The sequence below is a fragment of the Aedes albopictus genome, chromosome 1 (assembly GCF_035046485.1).
Source record: "Aedes albopictus strain Foshan chromosome 1, AalbF5, whole genome shotgun sequence".
Lineage (NCBI taxonomy): Eukaryota > Metazoa > Arthropoda > Insecta > Diptera > Culicidae > Aedes > Aedes albopictus.
The window spans coordinates 164575431-164602804 of NC_085136.1; the positions used below are offsets into that span (position 1 = coordinate 164575431).

Sequence of the window (27374 nt, forward strand, 5' to 3'; positions counted from 1 at the left end):
CCTCTGCATTTCGGCTGGAGATTTGCCGAACCGCAGGCAACGATGTCCATCGTACCACCATTCGCTGCAACAACCTTACCGTTGGCGTTTTCGAGGTTCTCTAGGAGCTGCTTGTTGCTCGTCATGTGCGCATACGCCGCCGAGTCGAAAATCCAGTCGTTCGTGTCCCCCTTGCCAAACGTGGAAAGCACCGTGCAAAACGTCTCACCTTTCCTGGAATCCTTGCAGTCCCTTGCGATGTGTCCATGCTGACCACATTTTCTGCATTTCGGGCCCTTGGATGCAGTAGGCTGGTTTTTCGGTTTGAAATTTTCCTTCCGTTTGTTGGTAGCGAAGGCTTGGCTGTTTTTTCGGTTGCTTAGCAACGGTTGCTGTTGGAGCAGCTTGGTTTTCACGAAGTCTCCTGTTATGGCAACGCCGGAATTTTCCAACGCCATGATCATGGGTCGATATTGGTCCGGGAGACCAGCCAGGAGGATCATTCCGACCCACAGATCCGGTAACTTGAATCCGATGCCGTTCAGTTGATTCGCCGTCGAAATTACCTGGTTCACGTACTCGTCCATTGAGCCGCACGATTCCAGATCCGACTTGATGAGCTTGTGGAGCAAGCCGATTTGCCGGGACAGTCCTTTATCTTCAAACGCCGTTTCCAATTTGTCCCACGCAGCGCGGGCCGATTCCGCGTCTTCGATGTGGACGTAGATTGACGGATCCAGAAGCAGGATCAGCTTCAACCGGGCTTGCAGGTCCTTCCGCTCTTCTACCGCTTCGAATGTTCTGTCGTCGTTCTGCTTGGTCTTCACGGCATCCCAGAGTCCTTCCAGCTGAAGAAAAGTTTTCGCTGCGAACTTCCATGACGACCAGTTTTGGCGTCCTGCCAGTCGTTCGATGGGCGGGAGGCTTGAAGATCCGCCGAAGCTTGATTGACTTCGAGAACTTTCTATCTTCCAGAACTAAACTTTTTTCAGCGACAGGCCCATAACCTGTAGAGAGTAGCTAAGACGTCTGTCTTCGGTAGTGGTTAGAAAGGAACTAATTTATTAATCAAAATGTCATCTATAACTAGAAATATCAAGGCTTGCTGTGATTGACTTCAACAGAAGCATTGATCGATTTGAATTAAGGGCACAAGGGGCGACCTCTGGGATTTTTTATCTGAAAGTGTAACTTTTCCCATAGTAAATCCTATGAAAACTTTGAATCGCTTGCGCTAAATTATAGTTTCACCGATTGCGCTGAAATTTTGCACAGTTCATATGGGACCTAAATGGAATCAAAAAAGTCAACTGGAGCGAGAATATGATGTTTGTCCCATACTACTGTTCAGTCGCTTTCAAGACTTCAGCAGTAGCTTCTAATTGGATTTTCATACATTTTGAACGGGCTCGGCAGGGTACTTGAAACGTCAAAAAACGCAGTAAGCAAGACAAAGTTTGCCGGGGACAGCTAGTTAACTATATTATTCGAAGATCTACTGTTAAATTAATAATTATTCACCTCAAGATTCACCTCTTGTTGCGAGCAAACAAAACTCAACAGCTGGTTTCGATCACAGTAGGCCGATCAAAATTCGCACTTTGTCAGTGCTCAAGTGACAGCACGCAACTCTGCTCAACGCAAGATCTGCCCACAACATGTCGGATATCAGGTGGATACGCTGAAATTACTATGAAAGTCCCATAAAAATGTATGATCTGTTTTCTTTTTCCTTTGCCATGTTCAAGCTGGATCAACACAATCATCAACACGGAAACCGAAGAGGACGTTCACATTTTCGACTTTAGATTGCGAAAGGAATGGATCGGACATGTTATCGATGAACTGGAAGAAAATCTTCAATTATTTTTTTGTCTCGTAAACAGTGTTCAAAATTTACCTTACTCTCGAGCGCGAGAACAGGCGCGTATGGAACTCCATCAGTTGTCCACACTGGCACCGCTTGATTTAATCGACCATTTGAAGCATTTACATACAAAATTTGGTGACTGTCGATATGAGGTATTCTACGCCACAGTCTATGTAAAACGTTTTATAATAATAAACCTAAAGATTTCAGACAGATATCAACACATTCTGAAAGCGGTACAAAATTTACATGAAATATTGCCCATTGAAGGCGAACTACTTCTACCCTACAAAAGGAAAAGTACGCAAGACGAAAAGCTCCAATGGATTACAAATATCCTGGTGGGTAAAACTAAAATTCACGGTTTACGTCATAAGATTCAAGCCACACACAATGCTATCGAAGAAACAAAATTTGAGACTTCCACCCTGATCGACCGCAGCTCCGATGAAATACACGAAATCATCGATGAGTCTCAACAGGTGCTGATCGAGTTGAAACAAGCAGGAGATCTGAAGTTTGCAGAGCTTCAGGATGAGACGTCCAAAAAGATCCTCGACTTGGACAACGTTAAAGAGTACCGAGATTTAGTGCAGGAACATGAACAGAAGCGCCGCAAAATCACCAAATTGACAGTTCAGCTGCAGCTGTGGATTAAGCAGTACGACAAGTTTGTTGGAGAGCCAATGAAGGAGCTACAAGAACTGGAGGCTGAAGTGGACAAGTTTGAAGAATGGAAAGAAGCAGTGTACGATCCGCAGCTGGAAAGATACGAAGAACTACGGGCAAGTGTTGATATGTTCGAAGCTGAGCTGACCGAAGAACAGGTGGAAGCGTTCAGGATTGCGCATGCTGCACGCATTATACAAAGGGGATGGCGAAGGGTGCTCGAGAAAAGAAAAATGAAAAAGAAGAAGGGAAAGAAGGGCAAAAAGAAGGGTGGGGTTGGGAAGACGGCTAAAAATAAAAAGAAATGATATATTTTCTAGAACGAAAATGAAAAACATGACATTTTATTCTTTGAGTATTGCCTGACATTTCGTTTGGGCGAGATAATGTAATACAAATAAAAAGTTAAAAACGAATGCCCTCGCACTAAAACACATTTTAACGATGTTCTTGAAACCACTAATCTGCTTCAGATAACGCAACGTGCGTTTCGCGGCCGTCCAATCCCTTTGACTTGGAGCACAGAATTTCCTAACTTCTTAACAATTGTTAGCATTGTCGGCTTACTGGCTCCACGTTCTACTACTTACGTATGTCAATATTGTGAGACTCCACACGCAGTACCGCTAGCAAGCATGTTCCCCTAACTATATGGTGCATATCTCTTTAAGAATGCGAGTTAAGCTTGGAGGACTACATCTGGGGCGAAAATGACGAAGGTGACCAAAGCGAGGTCGGCTTCACGAAGTCATGAATCCATGAATCGAGAGGATGGAAACACGAAGGAAATCCATCGAGGAGGCAGTTAGTTGAGATCGGCCGCTAAAAGGAAGATTAGCACAGGACCATCTCGAGCAGCCTGTTTTAGCTCGGAGTAAAACAGATCGATAACTTCCGTGCCCCGAAGTCATCTCGGTCGGCATCAGAAGGCATCCCGGGAAAGTGAGAAGATTTTTGAGTCCGTCTCGATCGATTCGCTACCTTGAGGCCGTTGAGCTGGCAGCTGGTCCCGCTGAACCAAGTCTATGAATTACGGAGGACCCGAAACAGTGATCCAGCCCGCGCTTCCCTGGCATAGAGGGGTTCTGTGTCTTCGTGAGCAAACCGTGTGACTAGCTACTGCTGCGGCTCGGCTTGGCGGCCTACCCGACGGACGTTTGGAGATCTTCGTGATGAACCGGCGTCACCTGTGATACAAGCTCGCCCTCTACGTGGGGATTGGTTGGGTTCATACCACCCCTACCACCCGTCACATATATCGAGCCCGAGTCCCTTCAAGGCACATCCAACCCACAGGTCGCAGTTAAGAAGGTATGTCGAACGATACCCATGCCCGCTAGCTAGCATATCAGCGAAGGGGTCCCATTTCAGCAATCGGCCTCACCAAACCACCACTAACCCGTTAAAAAAAATAAGTAAAATGTATCTAAACCTCTTTTTCACTCTTTCCTGAAGAGCGTCTGCATGCAAGTCCATATGGTCCTTGTCTCATTGTCCGCAGACGTGTGATCTCTTAGCAGGTTGAGTGCCGACTCTGGGAAGACATCCGATTAGCTAGTCGGTACTCACCAGTGCCGAAGGAAAACGGGTGGGCTAGTTAAAGACGTGAGGACGTCAACTGCCAAGACGTAAGGACATCACTAGCAGTTACACTATAGCTGTAGCGTTAGCGATCTACGGGCGAGCTGAGCCTACCAGATACAAAATACCTTCTGCAAGGCATCGATATTGGGTAACATTAACAAAATCTTGACTCTTCTCATCGTACTTCAGGATGGCTTGGTCCACCTTGCTACCTTTATCTCGGTACTTTCATTCCGCAACAAACGAATCTTGAACTTTCCTTCCGGCTAGTGGCATGAGTGTCCCAATGATGTCAAATCTAATTTCACCTACAAGATTTCGAACACCATCGCAATTTCGTTTTCGGTGTAAGGAACGCACGTAGTGGCACGCACATGGCGGGAGACTGTTGCGAACACGTCGCTGAAGTAGACTCCTTCACGCTGAGTATAGCCCCAAGCAACTATTTTGGCCTTCATCGGTTCCCGTTTTTAGTTGCACGTGGTGAATGCTAACGATGTGGTAGCCCTAGCCCTACACATTTCGCCATTTAGTATCCACATATCCATACCGTCTGTAACTATTGCAAAGTAATTGGAAACCTACAGAGAGTGTGCCTAAGGGCGAAGAAAACCTAAGGAGTGCTAAATCTTCATCGCATTTGTTGGTGGAGGATTCAAACGAGAACGAGGTCGTTATGCTGGAGGAATTGTGCAAGCTGGACGCAGTTGCCGAGCCTCTTGGTTCTAAGTTCTGGCTGGACGTCAAGGTGGACGGAAAGGAGGCCTACTATGGAGGACTATTTGTCAACGTTGCCGGAGGAGATAAATTTTCAAAGATTGACCTAACTCAAGCCTATCTACAACTTGAGGTTGAGGAAGACGATCGTGAGGAATTGACTCTGAGAATGCATAAGGGTCTGTACCGGCCAAAGCGATTGATGTACGGGGTCGTGTCTGCGCCAGCGATATGGCAACGATTGATGGAAGAGAATTTGAACGGAACACCGGGCGTTACTGTATTTATTGATGATATTCGTGTTATGGGCCCCAATGATCAAAAGAATACTGTGGATACCGCATCGACAAAACCGGTATTCATAAGGTCCGTTAAGGCTATTCAAAATATGCCGACACCTGCGAACAAAGATCAATCACGATCATTCGTTGGGTTAATAAATTACGGGAGGTTCTTCTCGAACCTCAGAACGACACTTTACCCATTAAACAACTTGCTCAAAAATGCTGTTCCATTCGTTTGGTCGAAGCAATGTGAAGCGGCATTTGATAGCGTGAAGCAGGAGATGCAATCAGACAGGATTCTTGTACACTACAACTCATCGCTTCCATTGGTCCTGATAACAAGCAGGTTCGCCGAGAGGCTTACGCGATAATTTTTCGAATCCGGCGATTCTACCAACTTCTGTACGGAGGACTCCTGATGCAAACCCTGTCAGACGCGAAGAGTCTTCCGAAAATGTCGACACTACGAATGCAACACTATGCGATATTCTTACAATCGTTCGACTTCAGCATCCAATTCAGACCAACGAAACTACACGGGAATGCCGATACGTTCTAGGGGCTACCGCTGAAGGAAAAAGTACCAGACAACGTTATTAAAGAGACGGACATGCTAGAGGTGAACATTATCGAGACTTTGCCGATAATTGTTGAAGAGTTCGCGAAGGCCACCGTTGCTGATCATAACGTGAAAGCGTTGTTGGAAGAAACGTTGAGCCAGGTCACACGGACAGAAATGTTGTCTGGTCGATATAACTTTTCTTAAAGTTCTATCAAGCTTCAAAAATATTCCTAGTATAATAGCTTCAAATGGTTGTTTCACAGTGGTTTGATGTTTGCACCAGGCATATATTTTGTTTGAACCAATGTCGATTGAAGATCAAGCATCCTATGTTTACACCAAGCATTATATGTCATTACTTGAACCCTCTTGGCTGCTGTCTATTCCTTCAGTAAATTTGTTCATCATGGCGGCGGCTGTTGTAAAAGAGAACTTGAATTCTGTCGAATTATTCTTAAATGTTTGGGTATGTACAAAACAAAAGTTTTACTTTTATAAACATATTTAATGAATTTCGTTTTCAGTCAACGGAAATGACATTTCCTGGCTGAAAATTGAGCGTGCAGAAATTGAAGCTCTCCTGCCTTCTTTACGTCTACCAAACAAGGGAACTGCAGCGGTTAAAGAATTGCATCGATCAATGAAGTACTAATATACGTAATATTATTTAAAAGATGATTTTATCCCCGCATTTATCTCAAATATAAAGCTTTTAAATAATGATTTTAGCAATAACAAACAAATCTGGCGATTCTCAGTGTATGCTCAGACCAACCATCCGATACACTTAGTTCAACCCTCCAGTTGAAGGTTAAGTTAAGCATAAAAATGCTTGAATCCACCATGACAATAAATGAGCTGTCAAACCATCAACCATAAATATTGTTGATGTAAGCATAATATGGTTGAATGAACCATATTTCTAGCTCTAATCAAATCTTCAATTCTGGTTAATTCAAGCATCAATCATTCTTCGTCCAGTTTTATTATGCGTGATACAATCTCAAAAAAGTATTATATAAAAGTCAGTGCACAAATATGCTTGTTTGGGCCCGTAATATGATTGACATGACTTTATATTTTTCTCCGTGTAGCCTTAACCACTAGGCTAACTGGAGACCCTTGTCCCTTTTCCAGATCGGATAAGGTCCATTATGATTTGACGATAGCCATTATTCAAGTTACCGGGTCCGTTAGAGCATGTGCTCTGAAAAGGGTCAGGTGTCAGCTGCTCTCAGGGGGAAGAGTAACTGACGAAAAATAGCAAGTGCCGGGGCTGGGATCGAACCCATAACCATTCACTTATGAAGTGAATGTGTAGCCACTACGCCACGATGACGGTTTGGCAAAATAATCTGAAGCATAAATAACACCAATAAGAATATAAATTATTACTTTTTGTTCATTTGTGATGTGTATAATCAATCATGCGTAAGTATCAGCAATTGCGAATGAATGTTTTCTGCAAAAAAATATTTTCATAAGATTAAGAATGCATACAGCCTGGGAACAAAGACTTTATTTTTTCATTAAGGTAGCTACATCAAATTGTTTTTTGTTTAATATTCCCAGCTGTATCAGTACGCACACGTGCCTTTCACACAATTGACTATCTCTACCGAAGACCCAGCTGTCTCTCTTTGGGAGATTACCTCATCGTCGTCATCATGCAACGTTCTGCTATCAGCTGCCGTTTGAGCTTGAGCTTGGCACAATCCAAAAGTGACTTCAGTAATTGCGGCTAAACGATGCATACGAGTGTTTTGGAAATATTCTTGATTCGCACCGATGCGCGATGATGCATAATTATTCATGATCGCAGACCGTTTCACAAACAATCGAAGATGATTCAAATGTAAGATGTGACCAGATTAGATTCAGTCGCGCTCCCATTCAGTTGCAGTCGGTCGGTTGCAATGGAGAAGTCTAGGAAGAAGGAAGAACTTAGTCCGCTATTGGACAGTGATCATCGGAAAAGTTTCAACGACAGTTGGATTCACAATGTTACCGTTGAGCCGGTTGCTTTTATGCACAGCTTTGGATGGAGCCTCTCTGGTGAAATAATACGATTTTGGGCCTATTGGAACGGAAAGTGACATGTAACTTTTATCTCACCTGCTCAATAGAGATCATACTGACCAATCAAATAGTGTATCAAACGTGTTTAGTGACGCTCGATGGGCCTGATGAGGAATCGTGCTCTATAATGAAGCAGACCGGAGCTTCCGACAATGAAACGCTGGCGATCTATCTTGAGCAGAAAGTGCAACCTTATGCAGCTACCGTTACGATGACCATTGTGCTACTGACTTCAGTTGTTCCTGCTTTGGTGGCACTGTTTCTCGGACCGTGGTCGGATAAGTTTGGCCGGAAGCCCGTGATTGCGATCGCTTCGACGGGTAATGTGTAAGATTTGTGTGATATGATCAGGGATGTGGCTTAACACGCCGTGCTGAAGATAGTTAGAATTCATGGTGAACAAAAAAGAAAAGATTAAAAAGAAAGATAGTTTATTTGACATAGTTGTTTGGTAGTTCAAGAAGCTACAGATTATCTCATTAATCACCAGTCTCAGAAAAAAAAATCCCGTTTCGCCGTGTGCTTCCCGTTGTACGCCTGATCATCGTCGAGTCAAGGCTCAAATTCTACCGTGTCTGGTACTCGCCCCTACTCAACTGGCTGCATATCGGCCGATCACTTGTCGAAGGGGAAGAGACGAACCAGCCAAAGGCTGAAAATTTCTTAAATAAAGACAAATCAATCAATTGTCGAATGTCAAGTTCTGTAACTTTTCGTCAATTATGCTTCCAAGTTCGGTATCCGTTCTTGGTCAACCAACGGTCATCAGTTGGTCACTCGTCGAAGATCAAGTCCTTACCGGTCACTGTTCATCAAACCTGCTGTCATGTCCGGTATCCGTTCCTGTCCTTCCAACGATCTACTGTCAGTTTCGTGCGGTAGAACAATATCATGTATGGTTGCTGATGTTCATTCAGCAGTCATCAAGTCCTGTCCAGTCGCTGTTCAACAAACTTCACTGTTCCGTCTTGGCCTCCGCTCCGTTACTGTCTATCCGGCGTTTGCCTTTCGACGTTCGGTGAGTCTGTCGATCTTCTTTCTGTCAGATTCTGGAGGGTTTTCGCATAATCCGACAGGTTTATAATCGGCAAACCAACTGGGCGGCAAACCAATAATCGTCGGATAAATAATGCGTGGGCCGGTCGAGCAGCGACAGAATTTTCCGCAGGAGACTTATAGAATGCCGCCGGATGCCCTGCGGTGGAGATTGGAGACGACGAACTTAATCCTTTGGAGCCGGTGGGGTTATATATGACCCCAACATAGAAATGGCGTATGAATTCTGAATGTTCTTAAATAAATCAGAATTCTGTCTTCGGCAAAAATTTGGCAAATTGAGTCTTCTATTAGGAGCAAATGGAAATATTTGTATTTAAGATTTTACTGATATCATAAAATATCCTGAACACCAAAAAGCTTGGAGAAACGAAATAATTGACATACCAGTTGTTCTAAAGGCATAATTTGTATATGGATTACGTTCATATGTATTCATTCAGCCTTCGCCAAGAATATCGAAAGTTGTTTTATATTCTGGGATGTTCTAGGTGTTCCAAACTGTTCTGTAGAGTCCTTCGAATCTACAAGGATAATTTTATGTGTATTTGACAAATATAACAGTACTCAGGGATCAGTGAAGCTCTTTGAATCCACAATGTCATTTATACACTACTAGCTGTCCGGGCAAACTTTGTCTTGCCGTCTTGTGGTGGTTTGACAACTGTTGAGCTCAAAATAGCACCGCACTCTAGATTGATTTCATTTCGGTCGTGTTGATTTCTTTCCCAGCTCATAGAAAATCAGTTCTTTTTCAATTTTGTTACTTTTCTAGTTGATTTTCGTAACTTTTTGTACATATAAACACAGCCACCTTGAAAACGAATCAAACAGTTCAAGCATCAGCCTGATCGGTTCAGCCATTCCTGAGTTTTGTTGCCTCAAAGGAACTTCAAACTCATTTTTATATATATAGATAAGGATGTTCCAGGTCAGCTAAACTACCTTTGAGTGTAGTACTTCAGGTCTACACTAGTAACAGCAGCTATATCTGTTATACTAAGTAACGTTTCATAACCAACCACGGTTACTGGACCAATCTGAAGTCTACTTGATATTATTATGAACTTTTGGAACATTCAGGGTCATCTAAACTGTCCTAAAATGAAGTCCTTTAGATCTACAAGAACAACTGTATGTGTTTTCGCCATAAATAATAGCATTGCATAGTCTGCTAGGATCCATGTAGCTCTTGAAATTTCAAATGTCGAGACACTATAATATAAGGCAGGAAGTTTTGGATTTGACATCGTGTAGCCCAAAACTTTCGGAAAAAAAAACAAAAATTGGCATGTTTCAGAGGAAATTTCTTTATCTGATCACAAGCATATACTGTTTGAATATGAGGCTGGCTGTCAACTCATAAAAACTACAAGAAATCCCAGGAAAACTAACTAGGAGATTTATACCTCGAAATTATTATCGGGAATGGATAACTTAAATTACATTCCAAATTCTCGTCATGAACTTGAAGAAAGCGCTTCGACACTTTCGAGCATAATTAAACATGCTTTTCATGACAGTTGTGCACCAAAGAAACGCTCTTCAAATAGAGATGTTCCTTGGTGGAATAGTAAACTGCAAAAACTGCGGCAGAAAACCCGGGAATTATTTAACCGGGCTAAAAGAACACAAGAGTGGGAACAATACAAAGAGTCCCTCACAATTTATAACAGGGAAATCCGAAGGTCGAAGAGGATAAATTGGAGGCACACATGTGAAAACATTGAAATTACTCCGATTGTTGGTAGATTGCAAAAAGTCGTCGCTAAAGATCATTCAATAGGTCTTGGAACTCTTAAAAAAGAAGACGGTTCTTTTACGAAGGGCTCCGAATAAATCTTAGAAACAATGATGAAAACACATTTTCCGTGTTCTATTGTTGCTTTCACTGAAGACCAGAATACATCTATATCACAAACTGGGACTAATTAAACCAGGAGATATATTCATGAAGATGATGAATCAACTGGGTTAGAAGGTGCCAGGAGTGATGCATGCATTCTGGCCGATCAAATTATTACTGAACAAAAGGTCAAATGGATGATTGATTCCTTTGAGCCCTTCAAAGCGCCAGGTAGGGATGGAATTTTTCCTGTACTACTGCAGAAGGGTAAAGAAATCTTAACACCTACCTTAACCAAGTTGTTCCAATTAACCTTATCATTAAGCCATACAGCTACAGCTTGGAGAGAAGTGCGAGTCACTTTTATCCCAAAGGCAAATAAGAAGGATAAATCATCGCCAAAATCCTTCAGACCTATAAGTTTATCGTCCATTATGTTGAAAACAATGGAAAAAATACTAGGCGAGTATATAAAATCGTCATATTTAACTAAAAGCCCATTGAGCCAAAATCAATTTGCATATCAAGAGGGCAAATCTTCAGTGACATAAGCTGGTTACAAAATTGGAAAGATCCTTTGAAGCAAAGGAGATTTCACTTGCTGCGTTTCTTGACATTGAAGGAGCGTTCGATAATACATCTTACGATTCAATGAAGAATGCTATGTCAAGACATGGTTTTGACAGACGCATTGTTGATTGGACTGGAGAAATGTTATCAAAAAGAGAGATATCATCTAACCTTGGCAGCTCATTTATTACCGTTAGAGCAGTTAAAGGGTGCCCACAAGGAGGCGTGCTATCACCTCTATTGTGGTCTTTGATAGTTGATGATCTGCTCAAAAAACTGGAAGCACAGGGCTTCGAAGTAATTGGCTTCTCTGTTGACATAGTCATACTTATACGTGGTAAATATGACAACGTTATCGCTAACAGAATGCAAACTGCCTTAAATCTAGTCTCCTCGTGGTGCGATAAGGAAGGATTGAACATAAATCCTTCTAAAGCCACGATCGTGCCGTTTACACGACGGAGAAAGTTATCAATTACTAACTTAAAATTGAAAGGAACTTTTTTGGAATTTTCAAATACAGTCGAGTATCTTGGAGTATAACTTGACAGCAAACAAAATTGGAACTTACATCTTGAGCAGGTAGTTGGTAAAGCTACAAGTGCTCTATCCCAAGCAGCACACATGTTATAATAGTGTTACGACAGCGCAAGTTTTGGTTGTTTAGAAGTTTATTTTATGTAATTCTAACATTGTGTTGAAATAACGTAAAATAAACTTCTATACAACCAAAACCTGCGCTGTCGTTACTTTTATATAACATGTGTCTTACTTGGGATAGATCAGTAAGAAAACTTTTGGTAAAAAATGGGGATTGAAACTGAAAATGATCCACTGGATTTACTCGGCAATTGTGAGACCCAGAGCTACCTATGAGTCTGGTGGCCTAAAACAAATGAAAGATTAGCCCAAAAGAAGCTGGAAAAACTTCAAAGATTAGCTACTCTTTCAATTACTGGTGCAATGCGAAGTACACCGTCTAAAGCGCTTGCCACTTTACTTCACCTACTTCCACTGCATCAATTTGTTCAATTAGAGGCTGCAAAGAGTGTATTGAAGCACAATAGAACTACACAACTCTTTGAGGGTGACCTAAGAGGGCATCTCAGTATTTTGAAAACAATTAGTATCGGCTCTTTAATCGTAAATAACAGTGATTGGATGAACAAAAGATACAATTTTGATCGCTCTTTTGAAGTGATTAATTCTGGGCGAAATCTGTGGACAAATGGTGGCCCAGAACTACACCCAGGATCAGTCGTATTTTACACCGATGGTTCAAAACTGAACGGTCAAGTAGGTGCTGGAGTTACTGGCCTCGGGATCAAAATATCAATCCCTATGGGCAAATGGCCTACAGTTTTTCAAGCTGAAATCCAGGCGATTTTAGAATGCAGTAATATTTGCTTACGTAGAAACTACAGACATTCAACAATTTGCATGTGTCTGATAGCCAAGCAGCTCTAAATGCTTTGAAATCAGCAACATGCACTTCTAAACATGTTTGGGAGTGTATTCAGCAAGGTATTCAGTCACTTCAACAATTAGCTTTCCGAAATCAGGTGAAGCTATTTTGGGTTCCAGGGCACTGTGAAATTGAAGGAAACGAACAAGCCGATATGTTAGCAAGACTTGGATCGTCTCATCAATTCATTGGGCCAGCACCATTTTGTGGTGTGTCTGGTTGTGCTCTCAGAATGGAGTTTAAATCATGGGAACATGAGAAAATAAAATCCAACTGGAAAAAACACCACTTTTGCGAGACAGTCGAAACGTTTCATAAAGCCGGACGTTTCAAACACTCGCAAAATTTTGGAACTATCTTAAAAAGATTTGAGTTCTTTTACGGGCCTTCTAACAGGTCATTGTCCGAACCGGTATCATCTGAAGCTAATTGGAAAACTTCAAGATGATGTATGCCGCTTTTGCGGCATAGATACAGAAGGCTCGGGCACGGTAAAGGCTGGGTATGCTGCGCAATTCAGATCCCATTGTGATCCACTAGCCTCTGCCCAGCAACTCCTATCCCTACCTCCACGCGGTACCGGCCGGAAACTATGAGCAACCTTAGGGAAGATCGGGTAACCAACCCCGGTGGGAACTTTGGTCGTAGGCTGACAGGGAAGGGGGGGTTTGCTTCGGCAAACCTGAGCGTCTGTTCTCCAGGAGGAGCGGCTCACAACAGCGTCTGATCCCCATGTTAGGGGCGGCTGATCTACGTCCGAGTGCCAGGGAAGGACTCTAAGCTCAACTGTGCACTATGGTCCTCCGGAAAGTAGGGGGTTGGAGTCAGGCCCTACGAGCCAGCCGTAAAAAACCATTGTAACGGAAAATCAGCAACAGAATAATACGAACCGAGACCAACGGCAACGACCCCAGTGAACAAAAAGGACTTGCGATTGGAAACTCGGTACGTGGAACTGCCGATCTCTCAACTTCATTGGGAGCACCCGCATACTCGCCGATCTACTGAAGGACCGCGGGTTCGGCATCGTAGCGCTGCAGGAGGTGTGTTGGACAGGATCCATGGCGCGAACGTTTAGAGGTAATCATACCATCTACCAGAGCTGCGGCAACACACGCGAGCTGGGAACAGCTTTCATCGTGATGGGTGATATGCAGAGGCGCGTGATCGGTTGGTGGCCGATCGACGAAAGAATGTGCAGGTTGAGGATCAAAGGCCGATTCTTCAACTTCAGCATAATAAACGTGCACAGCCCACACTCCGGAAGTACTGATGATGACAAGGACGCATTTTACGCGCAGCTCGAACGCGAGTACGATCGCTGCCCAAGTCACGACGTCAAGATCATCATAGGTGATTTAAACGCTCAGGTAGGCCAGGAGGAGGAATTCAGACCGACGATTGGTAAGTTCAGTGCCCACCAGCAGACGAACGAAAACGGCCTACGACTCATTGATTTCGCCGCCTCCAAAAATATGGCCATACGTAGCACCTTTTTCCAACACAGCCTCCCTTATCGTTACACCTGGAGATAACCACAGCAGACGGAATCCCAAATCGACCACGTTCTGATTGACGGACGGCACTTCTCCGACATTATCGACGTCAGGACCTATCGTGGCGCCAACATCGACTCCGACCACTATCTGGTGATGGTCAAACTGCGCCCAAAACTCTCCGTCATCAACAATGTACGGTACCGGCGACCGCCACGGTACAACCTAGAGCGACTGAAGCAACCGGATGTTGCCTCAGCATACGCGCAGAATCTCGAAGCCGCGTTGCCAGACGAGGGCGAGCTCGATGTGGCCCCTCTAGAGGACTGCTGGAGTACAGTGAAAGCAACCACCAACGACGCAGCCGAGAGCACCATCGGGTATGTGGAACGGAATCGACGGAACGAATGGTTCGACGAAGAGTGCAGAACGGTTTTCGAGGAGAAGAACGCAGCGAGGGTGGTAATGCTGCAGCAAGGGACTCGACAGAACGTGGAACGTTACAAACAGAAGCGGAAACAGCAGACCCGCCTCTTTCGGGAGAAAAAGCGCCGCCTGGAAGAAGCGGAGTGTGAAGAAATGGAACTGCTGTGCCGTTCCCAAGAAACACGGAAGTTCTATCAGAAGCTCAACGCATCCCGCAACGGCTTCGTGCCGCGAGCCGAAATATGCAGGGATAAAGACGGAGGCCTCTTGACGGATGGACGTGAGGTGATCGAAAGGTGGAAGCAGCACTTCGATCAGCACCTGAACGGCGTGGAGAACGTAGGCACGGGAGACCACGGCAACGGAAGGAACGACGACGCCAGTGCAGCGGAGGACGGAAATGAACCAACTCCCACGCTGAGGGAAGTTAAGGATGCCATTCACCAGCTCAAAACCAACAAAGCAGCTGGTAAGGATGGTATCGCAGCTGAACTCATCAAGATGGGCCCAGAAAAGTTGGCCACCTGTCTGCATCGGCTGATAGTCAGGATCTGGGAAACCGAACAGCTACCGGACCAGTGGAAGGAAGGGGTAATCTGCCCCATTCACAAGAAAGGCGACCATTTGGAATGTGAGAACTTCAGGGCGATCACTATTTTGAATGCTGCCTACAAAGTGCTATCCCAGATCATCTTCCGTCGTCTGTCACCTAAAACAAATGAGTTCGTGGGAAGTTATCAAGCCGGCTTCATCGACGGCCGGTCGACAACGGACCGGATCTTTACCGTACGGCAAATCCTCCAGAAATGCCGTGAATACCAGGTCCCAACGCACCACCTGTTCATCGACTTCAAAGCGGCATACGATAGTATCGACCGCGCAGAGCTATGGAGAATCATGGACGAAAACGGCTTTCCTGGGAAGCTGACTAGACTGATTAAAGCAACGATGGACGGTGTGCAAAACTGCGTAAGGGTTTCGGGTGAACTATCCAGTTCATTCGTATCTCGCCGGGGACTGCGACAAGGTGACGGACTCTCATGTCTACTCTTCAACATCGCGCTGGAAGGTGTGATGCGACGAGCCGGGCTCAACAGCCGGGGAACGATTTTCACAAAATCCGGTCAATTTGTGTGCTTTGCGGACGACATGGACATTATCGCTAGAACATTTGGAACGGTGGCAGAACTGTACACCCGCCTGAAACGCGAAGCAGCAAAGGTCGGACTGGTGGTGAATGCCTCAAAAACAAAGTACATGCTGGTAGGCGGAACCGAAAACGACCGGATCCGTCTGGGTAGGAATGTTACGATAGACGGGGATACTTTCGAGGTGGTGGAGGAATTCGTCTACCTCGGATCCTTACTTACGGCTGACAACAACGTGAGCCGTGAAATTCGGAGGCGCATCATCAGCGGAAGTCGGGCCTACTACGGGCTCCAGAAGAAACTGCGGTCGAAAAAGATTCACCCACGCACCAAATGCACCATGTACAAAACGCTGATAAGACCGGTGATCCTCTACGGGCACGAGACATGGACCATGCTCGAGGAGGACCTGCAAGCACTCGGAGTTTTCGAGCGACGCGTGCTAAGGACGATCTTCGGCGGTGTGCAGGAGAACGGTGTGTGGCGGAGAAGAATGAACCACGAGCTCGCTGCACTTTACGGCGAACCCAGCATCCAGAAGGTGGCCAAAGCCGGAAGGATACGGTGGGCAGGGCATGTTGCAAGAATGCCGGACAACAACCCTGCAAAGCTGGTGTTTGCAACGGATCCGGTTGGCACAAGAAGGCGTGGAGCGCAGAGAGCACGATGGGCGGACCAGGTGGAGCGTGACTTGGTGAGCATTGGGCGCGACCGAGGATGGAGATCGGCAGCCACAAACCGAGTATTGTGGCGTACTATTGTTGGTTATGTCTTGTCTTAATGATGTTGAACAAATAAATGTATGTATGTATACAGAAGGCTCGGAGCATTTGTTGTGCCGTTGTCCGGCAATTGCAGCTAAAAGAATTAGATTCTTCGACAAGGGGCTGATGAAACCCTTTGATGTTTGAAGAACAAACGCCAATACGGTAGTACAGTTCATCCGAACTGTAGCACCGTGTTGGGATCATGCTTACAGTTAAGGTCTAATTATTATTGCTAACTCCAATGGTAATACGTCAACTTGACATACCTAAATAAAACTGGGGCATTTGTCACAATAGATCTAAAAACTGGTCGCAGTGACTTATATACCCAACAAGAAATAAAAAAAAAGAGACACTATAGGAATATCCCAGGTCAGCCAAATTACCTTGGAGTTCAGAACTTCAGGTCTACACTCGTTACAGTAGTCATATCTGATATACCGAGTAACGTTGCATAATCAATCGTGGTTACTGGACCATGCTGAAGTCTACTATATATTTTTATGAAGTTTTTGGGCGTTAAGGCTCAATTGAGAATGGCAAATGTTCCAGAACTAAAAAAGCACTTTTTCCCAAAATGATCCACAAGTTGAAGAAAATGAGAATGTCCGATTGTTTATTTAGTGAATTATGACAATCGGACACGGTGGTTTTGTTCGCTTTTTCGTTATTCTGGAGAAAAGTGCTTTTTCATTTTTGGAGAATATGCTGTTCTAATTCGAGCCTTAAGGTTCGTCCAAACTGTCCTGAAGTTTAGCTCTTGACAGTTACCGTAGTTATTCTCACAATGAACTCTAACATTACACATCTAAATGTGCTGTAATCTGTTATCCCTCTGGCATTTCATGAGTCATTCCAATACAGGTCGGACTCGATTATCCGGAGTCGGGTTCTGGCGCTTCCCATAGTAAAATCTCACAAACGGAATGCTGTAAGAAGCTGAAATTTTGACTGATCAATAATCAAAGTTGGCTTGACAAACTGTCAAAATTTCAGCTTTATAGAGCGTTCCGTTACCCAGATATATGTTTGAGAAGCATGTGAACCCGACTCCGGATAATCGAGTCCGACCTGTATAGTTTTGATATACTCCAGATCAACCAAACTACTTCGGAGACCATAGCTTCAGGTCAACACTTATGATAATAGCTTTTACTAGTTCTAACTAGTATTACATCCACTGTATTTATCAATGTAGTTCGAGAGACAATAAGCGCTGTTATATATTTTTTGGGATATGATGGACCCTCCTTACTGTGCTTAGTTGATGATAACATCCACTGTAACATGAGGTGATTTCGTGTTAAATAGTAACGTAATACAACCAAATAGGATCCATGAACCTCTTAACTCTCAAGGGTCGCTTCATGATAGATTTATGATAACTGAGGTCATCCAATCTTTCATGGAATACACAACTTTATATCTTCACTTGCAATGCTAGCCTGTTACACTAAATAATGATACATAATGAACCATAACACTAGTTTGCAGCATTTTTGAACTCGGTAAGCTGATGATCATTTTTAGTGTAGAATCATGTCTTGAGTTCGAAAACGCGAAGGAAAAAAATACAGTAGAGCGGTCATTTTTTCGACTTTCCATACAAGGCTGTCGTTTTGGAATCGATTTTTGTTTTATTTTTTTCAGCAAAGTTGCTCCCTTCATACATCTCTATTTCCGTAATCAATGATCCGATGGAGCTTAAATTTTTACTGTAACCTCAAATTATAAGGCAAAATATGCGATTTTGGGCTTTTTTGATTGCAAGCATGAAAATATTTTTTTTTTTTTTTGAGCAATCAAATGATAAATTGGTCAATTAACATCTAAATTAACGACTCATGCAAAATATTTCGTTTGACCAAATCAAATTTGATAGATTTAACTATTTTATGTTAGTAAGTAAACTTGCATGCAAATTATGGAGAGTGACTTGTATGGGAAATATCGTACCTTACATAAATCACTTAAAACTATCAAACTCGATTCGATAAAACGAAATATTTTGCATGAGTCGTTAATTTAGATGTTAATTTACCAATTTTCCTTTTGATTGCTTATAAAAATCCATGGTTAATCGCTTGCAGTAAAAAGAGCCCAATATCGCATATTTTGCCCTATAAATCGAGGTGTAGCTGTGCTGTGACGTGCTGGAGCAAGTCTGAGCCCGTATTCGGATTCAGCGGCCCAAAATCGGTCAGATACACATACGTTTGCCCTCGAAACAGACCAAAAGTTAATTTTTGTTACGCCGTGTTATGCAACATGACTCAATCCGAGCAAGATTAGCAAAGGGTACATGAATGTTGTTAGTACCGTAATCCGGGGTCAAATTGATCACTTTAAAACAACTTTTGCGGATAACATCAGTGTCAATTCAAATATTGCCAAAAGAATTTCTGTAAAACCAGTACCCAGTGGATCTCCATGGAACCATGTAACAGAATTTTGTTCAACAAATTTAAACTTTAAGTTAAATAACTCCAAATATCGAAAAACTGGAAATGCCCCTTTGGGGCGAAATTGATCAGTATACTATTAAGCATCGGTTGGAAAGGAAAATATCCTTCTCCGCTTAATTTTGCTCTTCTAAAACCGAATAACGCGTTTAAAATCTTACAACTAGTGAATTTAATGCTTTAAATGCAAAATTAGATGTTGAAATTTCCCCTTAAACGCCTAAAGGTAGGCAATTTCATTTGAAATAAGTGTTTTCTATCACAATAATTGACTATTTCATCATGAAAAGAACTTATTTTTAACTATTTCATGTTCTCATTAGCTACAAAACTTCCCAACCAAGGCTCCACAAAAATGTTAAAACATAGAATTTACGGGAAGTCCTATTAGCAACCGATTGTTTAGTAGCAAGGATTTTAGCTAAATGAGAAATACATTGCAAATTCATAAAAAATTAAGGTAAAACTAACTTTTTTTCTAAAAAATAAAAGTCTACACTCATCTTTAGACATCTACGAACCAGATGACGTAAAAAAATTAAGATTATTACGACGCTTAAGAGTTTCTTATATGGAATTACAGTGTAGTACCCGAATGATCAATTTCACCCCGCTGATCAATTACACCCCGGTTTACGGTATCCAATCTACGAAGTATACCGTAACTTCGCTAACGCTAACGATAACGAGGAGTTTGAACATGTTTGGGTTAAAACTTGTATTGCGGGTGAAACACATGTATTTGCATCAGTTTATTTTCCTCCAGATTTTGCAAATAAAACGGCATATGAAGTCTTTTTCGCTAACGCTGACGAAATTTTATCACAGCTACCCCCAGAAATAAAACTCCACATATACGGTGATTTTAATCAACGCAATGCTGATTTTATACCAGACATAGACAACGAAGGTATTTTGTTACCAGTTGTTGGGGACAACGAAACATTACAATTTGTGTTCGACAAAATTGCCATTATGGGATTAAATCAAATAAATAATGTAAAAAATCAACAAAATTGTTACCTGGATTTATTATTGACCAATGTTAACGAGGATTTCTGCGTTAATGCATGTGTTTCTCCTCTATGGAAAAATGAAGCATTTCATACTGCCATAGAATATTCTCTATTCGTCCACAACATTCCGAGATCTAATGACTATGAATATGAGGAAGTATTCGAATACCATAAAGCAAACTATGACAACATAAAGCATAAATTAAATGTGGTAGACTGGCAATCAATCTTGAAAAGTGAAGATAATATTGAAAATGCGGTTGGTACCTTCTATAAAATATTATATGAAATAATCGACAAAGAAGTTCCTACTAAAATGAAAAGGCGTCATGGAAATTTTAAACATCCAGTCTGGTTCAACAAAAATATCATAAATTTAAGAAACCGGAAGCAAAAAGCTCACAAAATGTATAAGAAGAATAACACTGATGAAAATCTACAAAAATATTTGGAAATATGTGACCAATTAAATACAGCCATCAGTATAACACTCGAAGAGTATAATGCGAAAACTGAGAACGAAATCAAGTCTTGTCCAAAAAATTTCTTCAATTATGTTAAGACTAAATCAAAGTCAAGTAATTTCCCCTCAAAAATGATATTAGATGAAAAAACGGCTGAAACCTCTAAGGAGATTTGCGATCTCTTCGCTATATTTTTCCAAGATATCTATACGACTTTCTCCGAGAATGATCGTGATCTAGAATATTTTTCATTCATGCCCTCATTTTCAAGAGATGTTCATGTAAGTCATATCAATGTGGAGGACGTTTTAACAGGTTTAAAAAGTTTGAACGCTTCAAAAGGATCAGGACCGGACGGAATTCCCCCAATATTTATGAAAACTCTTGCAATTGAGTTGACATCTCCTCTATTTTGGCTATTTAACATGTCCCTTGAATTATCTGCATTTCCCAGTATTTGGAAAAACTCATTTTTAATCCCTATATACAAATCGGGAAAAAAGTCCGACATACGAAATTACCGTGGAATTGCAATTATTTCTTGTATCCCAAAACTGTTTGAATCCATTGTTAATAAAAAAATGTTTAATCAAGTGAAAAACAGAATAACGAATTCTCAACACGGGTTTTTCAAGGGCCGCTCAACTGCAACTAACCTGCTAGAGTTTGTAAATTTCACAGTAAATGCTATGGACCACGGCAATTATGTGGAGGCTCTATATACTGATTTTAGTAAAGCTTTTGACCGCATAGATATCCCTTTATTGCTGTTCAAACTCTCGAAAATAGGAATTGATGATAAACTGCTTTCTTGGATTCAATCATATTTAACAAATAGACAACAAACAGTACGTTTCGAAGGTAGCAAATCTCAACCCATTAATGTAACGTCTGGTGTCCCCCAGGGTTCACATTTAGGTCCTCTTCTTTTCATTTTATATGTGAACGACGCATATTATATATTCAAGCATTCAAAGATATTAATTTATGCAGATGATATGAAGATTTTCATGGAAATCAAAAGTGAAGAAGACACTAGTATATATCTAAACGAAATACGTTTGTTCTACATATGGTGTAATAAAAGTTTGCTTCAGTTAAACGTTAAAAAATGTAATTCTATCACCTTTAGTAGAAAAAGGAACCAGCATATAACTAGTGTGACCTTAGGGGATCAAATCGTTGAACGATGTGAAAGAGTTAGAGACTTAGGTGTGATCTTAGATACTAAAATGAGTTTTATCGATCATTACAATACAATAATTCATAAAGCTACCAACATGCTGGGGTTCATAAAGCGATTTAGTATCAACTTTAACGATCCATACACTATCAAAACATTGTACATTTCTTATGTGAGATCGATTCTTGAATATTGTAGTATTGTTTGGTCCCCATTTATGAAAACTCATGAAGAACGCATAGAATCGGTGCAGAAGAAATTTTTGCTATTTGCTCTACGTAAACTGAGATGGACAACTTTTCCACTTCCTTCTTATGAATCACGTTGTATGCTAATAAACATACAAACTTTAAAGGAACGTCGTGAATATGCTATGATAACATTTGTAAATGACATTGTTTCGCAACGTGTAGATTGCAGCAATCTGCTATTCTGTTTTAATTTTTATACTCCGACTCGACAATTAAGAAATCGAAACATATTTGCGATCAGTCATCATCGTACAAATTATGCGAAATTCAGCCCAATCAATAGAATGATGTTAATTTATAATAAGCATTACGAATCTATCGACTTGACCATGTCTCGCGTAAAGTTAAAACAATATTTCAACTCTGTACGATACAATAGAATATAGAACAAATTATGTATGTATGTAGTCTACAAACGGTTGACGAAATAAATAAATAAATAAATAAACGCGCTAACGCCGTGTTATGCAACATGACTCTATATAGCCAGAAACAGAAACTTAAATTACTTTAGATGCTAGATTTTAAGCATCAAAATAGTTTGGATGACCCCTGCCAATCTGATGATATCCATTGAGCATTCAGAAAATTTACTAGACATGATAGATTACATATAGTAGCTTTGTATAATGTAAGAAGTTACTATTACACCCGTAGACATTAGGATCTAAACCCAAGAACAGTTTGTATGACCTAGGATATCCCAACTGATCTGATACTGTCATTCGAAATTTCAGAAGACCTACTGAACAAGATAGATTACAAATCGTAGCTTTGCATAATGAAATATGTTACCGTTAACCCGTAGACTTTAGGATCTGAACTCAAGAACTGTTTGGATGACTTATGATATCCAGAAAAAATACTCTACATCATATTCTACCCTTTCTATGCTGTTAAGCACCAAAACCACAGAAATACGTAGAAAAAACTCATTAATAATGCTTGGAAAAAATCCGCCTTCAAAGGGTCAAATACTGAGTTCAACGGCGACAACCAGACGAACAGCGAGAATATTATACGGCTTGATCCAGTTGGATTTTTGCACTTGGGACAGCGCTATCGCTGCAAATGCAATTTACTCATTTTTTGAGCTGTTCCAGTTTAGCTCAGTTTTGTGTGAATCTTACTCATTTTAGAGTAACATTTTCTTAGCGTGTACCTGTAAAACTCTTCTTTATATTGTCACTAACATTTGATTGAATCTAGATCCAAAATAAAAACCATACGTATCATACCCAGTTTCATTCCTATCCCATATTCATCTATTACAGGCTACCTGATTTCGGAGGTCCTAGTCGCTTGGGTGTGCTACATGTCCTCCTACTACGTACTGTCTCCATGGTGGTACGTTGTGGCCAACATTCCGGTATCACTCTCCGGTGGTTTTTCGGTGTTCAACGCTGGCATTTTCAGCTACATGAGTGACGTAACCCACTGGAGCAACCGAACCCTGCGTATGGGAGCTTTGCAAGGATGTACGATGTTTGGTGTTCTTCTTGGATTGCTGGCTAGCAGTTACATGATCGATTGCGTTTCCGCGACTGTGATGTTTTCGATCTCGGCGGCAGCCATGTTTGCCAGTATTGTATACTTGGCTGTGATTACGAAAGAAACTATCGCCACTGAAGGTACACTTTCCAGAAGAGACAAAATCAAGGAGATCTTCAATATCAATCTATTACTGGAAATGTTCCAAACGTTTACTAAGTCGAGGCCAAATTACGAACGAGCGATCACGTGGCTTTTGATATCCGTTGGTGGTTTGGTGGAGTTCGCCGTTGCGGGACGTCAGCTATTCTTCCTATACACTAGAAGGCAATTCGGATGGGATGCAGTAAACTACGGATTTTGGTTATCCGCTGAACTCGGACTCATCATGCTGGGGAACCTGTTTGGCATTGGACTGCTGAAAAAATGGTTTAATATTTCAGATTTGAGTCTCTTGGCTTTATCAACGATGAATCAACTTGGAGACTACCTCATCAAAGGGTTCGCACAAGAAGGCTGGCAGTTGTACCTCACGACGTTGATGACCCCGTTGAAGGGTGTAGACGGAGCGGCAATAAGGTCCATTCTATCCAGCATCCTTCCGAAAGATGACATTGGAAAAAGCTACTCCATGGATCTGTCGGTGAAGGCCATTACACCTCTGATATCGGTTTTTCTGTTCACCTTCATATACAACAGAACCATCGATGATGTACCTTCGACGTATCTCTTTGTGACGTGTGGAATCTTTGGAATCAACCTTCTTCTGATAGGGTAAAGTTTGTATGAATAGAAAATATGCAGTTGTACATATAATATTTGCTTTATTTTCAGAATTTGTCGACATTTACTAAAACGGAGGCATAGAACAAATTTGTGATCTAGACAGTTTTGATATCAAATAAATAGTCAAAATAAAACAATTAGTTTCGTAATGTTGACCCTTTACCAACATTGCTGTTGATAAAGCGCAATATAATCAATAAAGTTGGTAATACCAAGCAGCATTATAAGGAGTGGAGAAACCTTATTGAACGCTACCATAGCTATCATAGGCTACCATAGCCATCCGATAGCCAACTTTAAGCTGTTTCAACTGATTCAACAAACCGAATGCAATGAAATCTTGATCATTTATGACTAATATAACGAACTATTAAAAACTTTTGACTAAACTTTAAATTCTTTATACGAAAGAAAATTATAACGATTAGATTATTTTTCTAATATAACACCAATTTATCCAAAACTTCATTATTATTTTAAAATTCGAGATAGTAATTATAGTTCATTAAAATTCACTCTAATTGACTTGAATATATTTATGTTTCGAAGGAAAGGAACCAAATGGCTGGCATTAAATGGAAAAAGTAATGGGATGCATATGAAAAATAGATAAATTTACCAAAAAAACATGGAATGAATGAACTCGCTCAGTGAATCAAAATTCAACCATCGCGCAACAATAATGACAATGTCGCAACCTGTATTTGTTGCGACAAACAAACCCATGCGACATAAGTTTGTCTCAACTTGAAAATTATGGGATTAACATCGAACACCACGAGTTTAGAGATTTTCAAGCCTTGTATTGCGATTTTCGAACGGTAACTTCGAGTCGGTAAACACTGCAGCTCTGGTGAAGCTCTATCATCAAACAGTTTCGACTTTGGATTAGCAATAATTGATTATTCACGAGTTGAAAAGTACGCAACAAATTCAGCTTCCGTTTTGTCTGCAACAAAAAAATTCGAGATCATGTCATTATCTGTTACCAGTAGGGATAAAGAGTAATCGTCGCACCACAGACAAACAGACGTAACACTCTTCAAAACGGCTTGGCGCATACATTTAACGATCAATTCAAATTTCATTTCATTTGCGCGATTCTTCCACCAGAGGTGCTAGTGTTCGATCGCTTTGACGTTTGCCAGTGTACACGTTGCTGAAAGATGCAAACGAACATTGACCAATCCAAATTCCTGTGTGGTAGTGGTTTGTGTTCAGATTTCCCGTGTTAATCTATCTGTAAGAACTTTGTAAACATCTTTTGTTCTCACGTATATGGATAGGCTTGCATTAGGTTTCGTGAGACATTTTTTGGACAACTCAATTACAGGCGATTTGTGTAGTTGTGTGCGTGATAGCAATCGTCAAACCGAAATCCATCATGGCCGACAGTGTCTCGCGCGGTTATACCAACAGGTGGCAGTGTGCTCATGTAAAAGACGCCGGACAAAAATGTTTGATGGATTTCCTTCAAGAGTTACGTCTGTTTGTCTGTGGTCGCACCTTCTTTGTTGCTTGTTTTGTGCCTCTTTTGTCTGACAATTCTCTTCACTGAACTCGCTATAACCTTTTTTCTTATCAAATATTTTAAATTAAGTCAAATGTTTTTCAAAGTTCATAATATTGGTCATAAATGATCAAAATTTCATTGCATTCGGTTTATTGAATCCGGAGATATAACAGCTCAAAGTTGACTATTCGATAATTATACCTCTTTCTAGAATCATTCTAACTTCGTGTAGAATAGCCCGAGATTTTCCAAATTTGGACCACTGATACAAAACTAGTTGATGAAGTTACAGTAAAAAATTGAGAGTATGTGATGCCCTTTTAAAAAAGTTACAGCTAGTTGAACATTTTTTGAAAAATGAAAATTTTACTTGTCCCAGTTATTTTGAGTATCCCCTGTAAGTTTTTGACAGTTGCAGTTTACAGAAGCTCAGCAATATAGATCGATTGCCGATTGGTATCGCAAAATGTATTGCCGAGATTCTGTAATTCACGTGAATCCCTGAATTTCGGTAATTTGAACGACACATTTTTAATGAACTGTCACTTTTTAACGACTTTCCAGCAAAAACTAGCTTTACCGATTGAGCTCGTTATTTTACTTTACTGAGACCAAATTTGGAGATTAAGTGTGTACACCGCGTCCGCCAATGCAAAATAAGAATACTGGACAACAAAGTCGACTGGGTCAGTGTCGCACGCTATCTAGGTCTGCTGATCGACTCTAAACTGCTCTTCCGGCCACACATTGACGATCGGGTAACCAAAAGCATCATCATGCTTAGAAGACTGTACCCCTTAATCAACCGACGAACAAAGCTCTCCATCGCAACCAAGCTGGCCGTCTACTAACAAGTCATGCTTCCAATGCTGGAATACGGAGATGCTCCAATGCTCCAATATGGAGAGGCTGCGCCCGGACTCACCTGCAGATGCTTCAGGTTACACAGAATAAGTTCCTGAAGATGATCTTCAACCTGCCGCCCCATACAAGGACAACCGAGGTCCATCGACTAGCTTGTCTTGACCCTATTGCAACCAGGCTTGAAAACTTTGCCATTCGTCATCGTGCAAGAGCTCTTGTTCCGGAATGGCAAATTGTTAGATCCCTTTATACGTGATCCTCCCTGTACATAATATTATTAGAGTAGTTAGTAGCCAAGAGTTAGGGGTGAGTTAGGATTAAGAATATTACAAAATCGATCAGTTTTAAAAGAACCCACATTATTGCAAGATACATATTTAATCAAACATGTTACAGTAACAAAACAACAGAAGACTAAAATTTGAAAATCGAAAGCGGTACCATGATTGCAATTTTTAAAAATTGCAAAACCTTCCTTTAAGTAAGGGTCCAGTAGTTGGAATTCAAATGACTTCATCTGAAAAGTGTTTAGTACTAGTATTATTGTATTTTACGTTAGGCCAGGGGGTTAAGAAGTACCGTAATCGGGGGGGGGGGAGGGGTGGGTAGTTGATCAGCGGGGTGAAGTTGATCATTATGAGATCCACGTCCTTTAACCGCTGAGGACTTTTAATGCATAAGTGTAAAGGAACAAGCCATTGTTCTATTTTTCAAACGTACCGTAAACCGGGGTCAAATTGATCAGCGGGGTGAAATTGATCACTAGAGTACTACATTGTAATTCCATACTAGCAACTCTTAAGCGTCGTAATGATCTTAAACTTTT

The 27374-nt window shown here is 41.4% G+C and overlaps 2 protein-coding genes across 2 annotated transcripts; both read left to right on the forward strand.

The window, feature by feature from the left end:
- Nucleotides 1-1530: 1530 nt before the first annotated feature.
- Nucleotides 1531-2826, forward strand: LOC109431432 (dynein regulatory complex protein 10-like). The gene is made up of 3 exons (XM_062845731.1): nucleotides 1531-1651; nucleotides 1728-2001; nucleotides 2053-2826. The coding sequence occupies exons 1-3, from the start codon at nucleotides 1638-1640 to the stop codon at nucleotides 2824-2826; spliced, it is 1062 nt and encodes a 353-aa protein (XP_062701715.1). The 5' UTR covers nucleotides 1531-1637.
- A 4603-nt stretch (nucleotides 2827-7429) lies between these two features.
- On the forward strand, nucleotides 7430-25499 carry LOC115260748 (probable peptidoglycan muropeptide transporter SLC46). The gene is made up of 4 exons (XM_062845730.1): nucleotides 7430-7720; nucleotides 7792-8064; nucleotides 23169-24159; nucleotides 24220-25499. The coding sequence occupies exons 1-4, from the start codon at nucleotides 7582-7584 to the stop codon at nucleotides 24263-24265; spliced, it is 1449 nt and encodes a 482-aa protein (XP_062701714.1). The 5' UTR covers nucleotides 7430-7581; the 3' UTR covers nucleotides 24266-25499.
- Nucleotides 25500-27374: the final 1875 nt, after the last annotated feature.

Excerpts from the sequence above, each read along its gene's own strand:
- LOC109431432 (XM_062845731.1), top strand. Across the intron at positions 2,002-2,052 it reads TTGGTGACTGTCGATATGAG|ATTTCAGACAGATATCAACA; the intron begins GTATTCTACGCC and ends ATAAACCTAAAG.
- LOC115260748 (XM_062845730.1), top strand. The coding sequence starts at position 7,582 with ATGGAGAAGTCTAGGAAGAAGGAAGAACTTAGTCCGCTATTGGACAGT. Across the intron at positions 7,721-7,791 it reads CTTTGGATGGAGCCTCTCTG|AGATCATACTGACCAATCAA; the intron begins GTGAAATAATAC and ends CCTGCTCAATAG. Across the intron at positions 24,160-24,219 it reads ATCAACCTTCTTCTGATAGG|AATTTGTCGACATTTACTAA; the intron begins GTAAAGTTTGTA and ends CTTTATTTTCAG.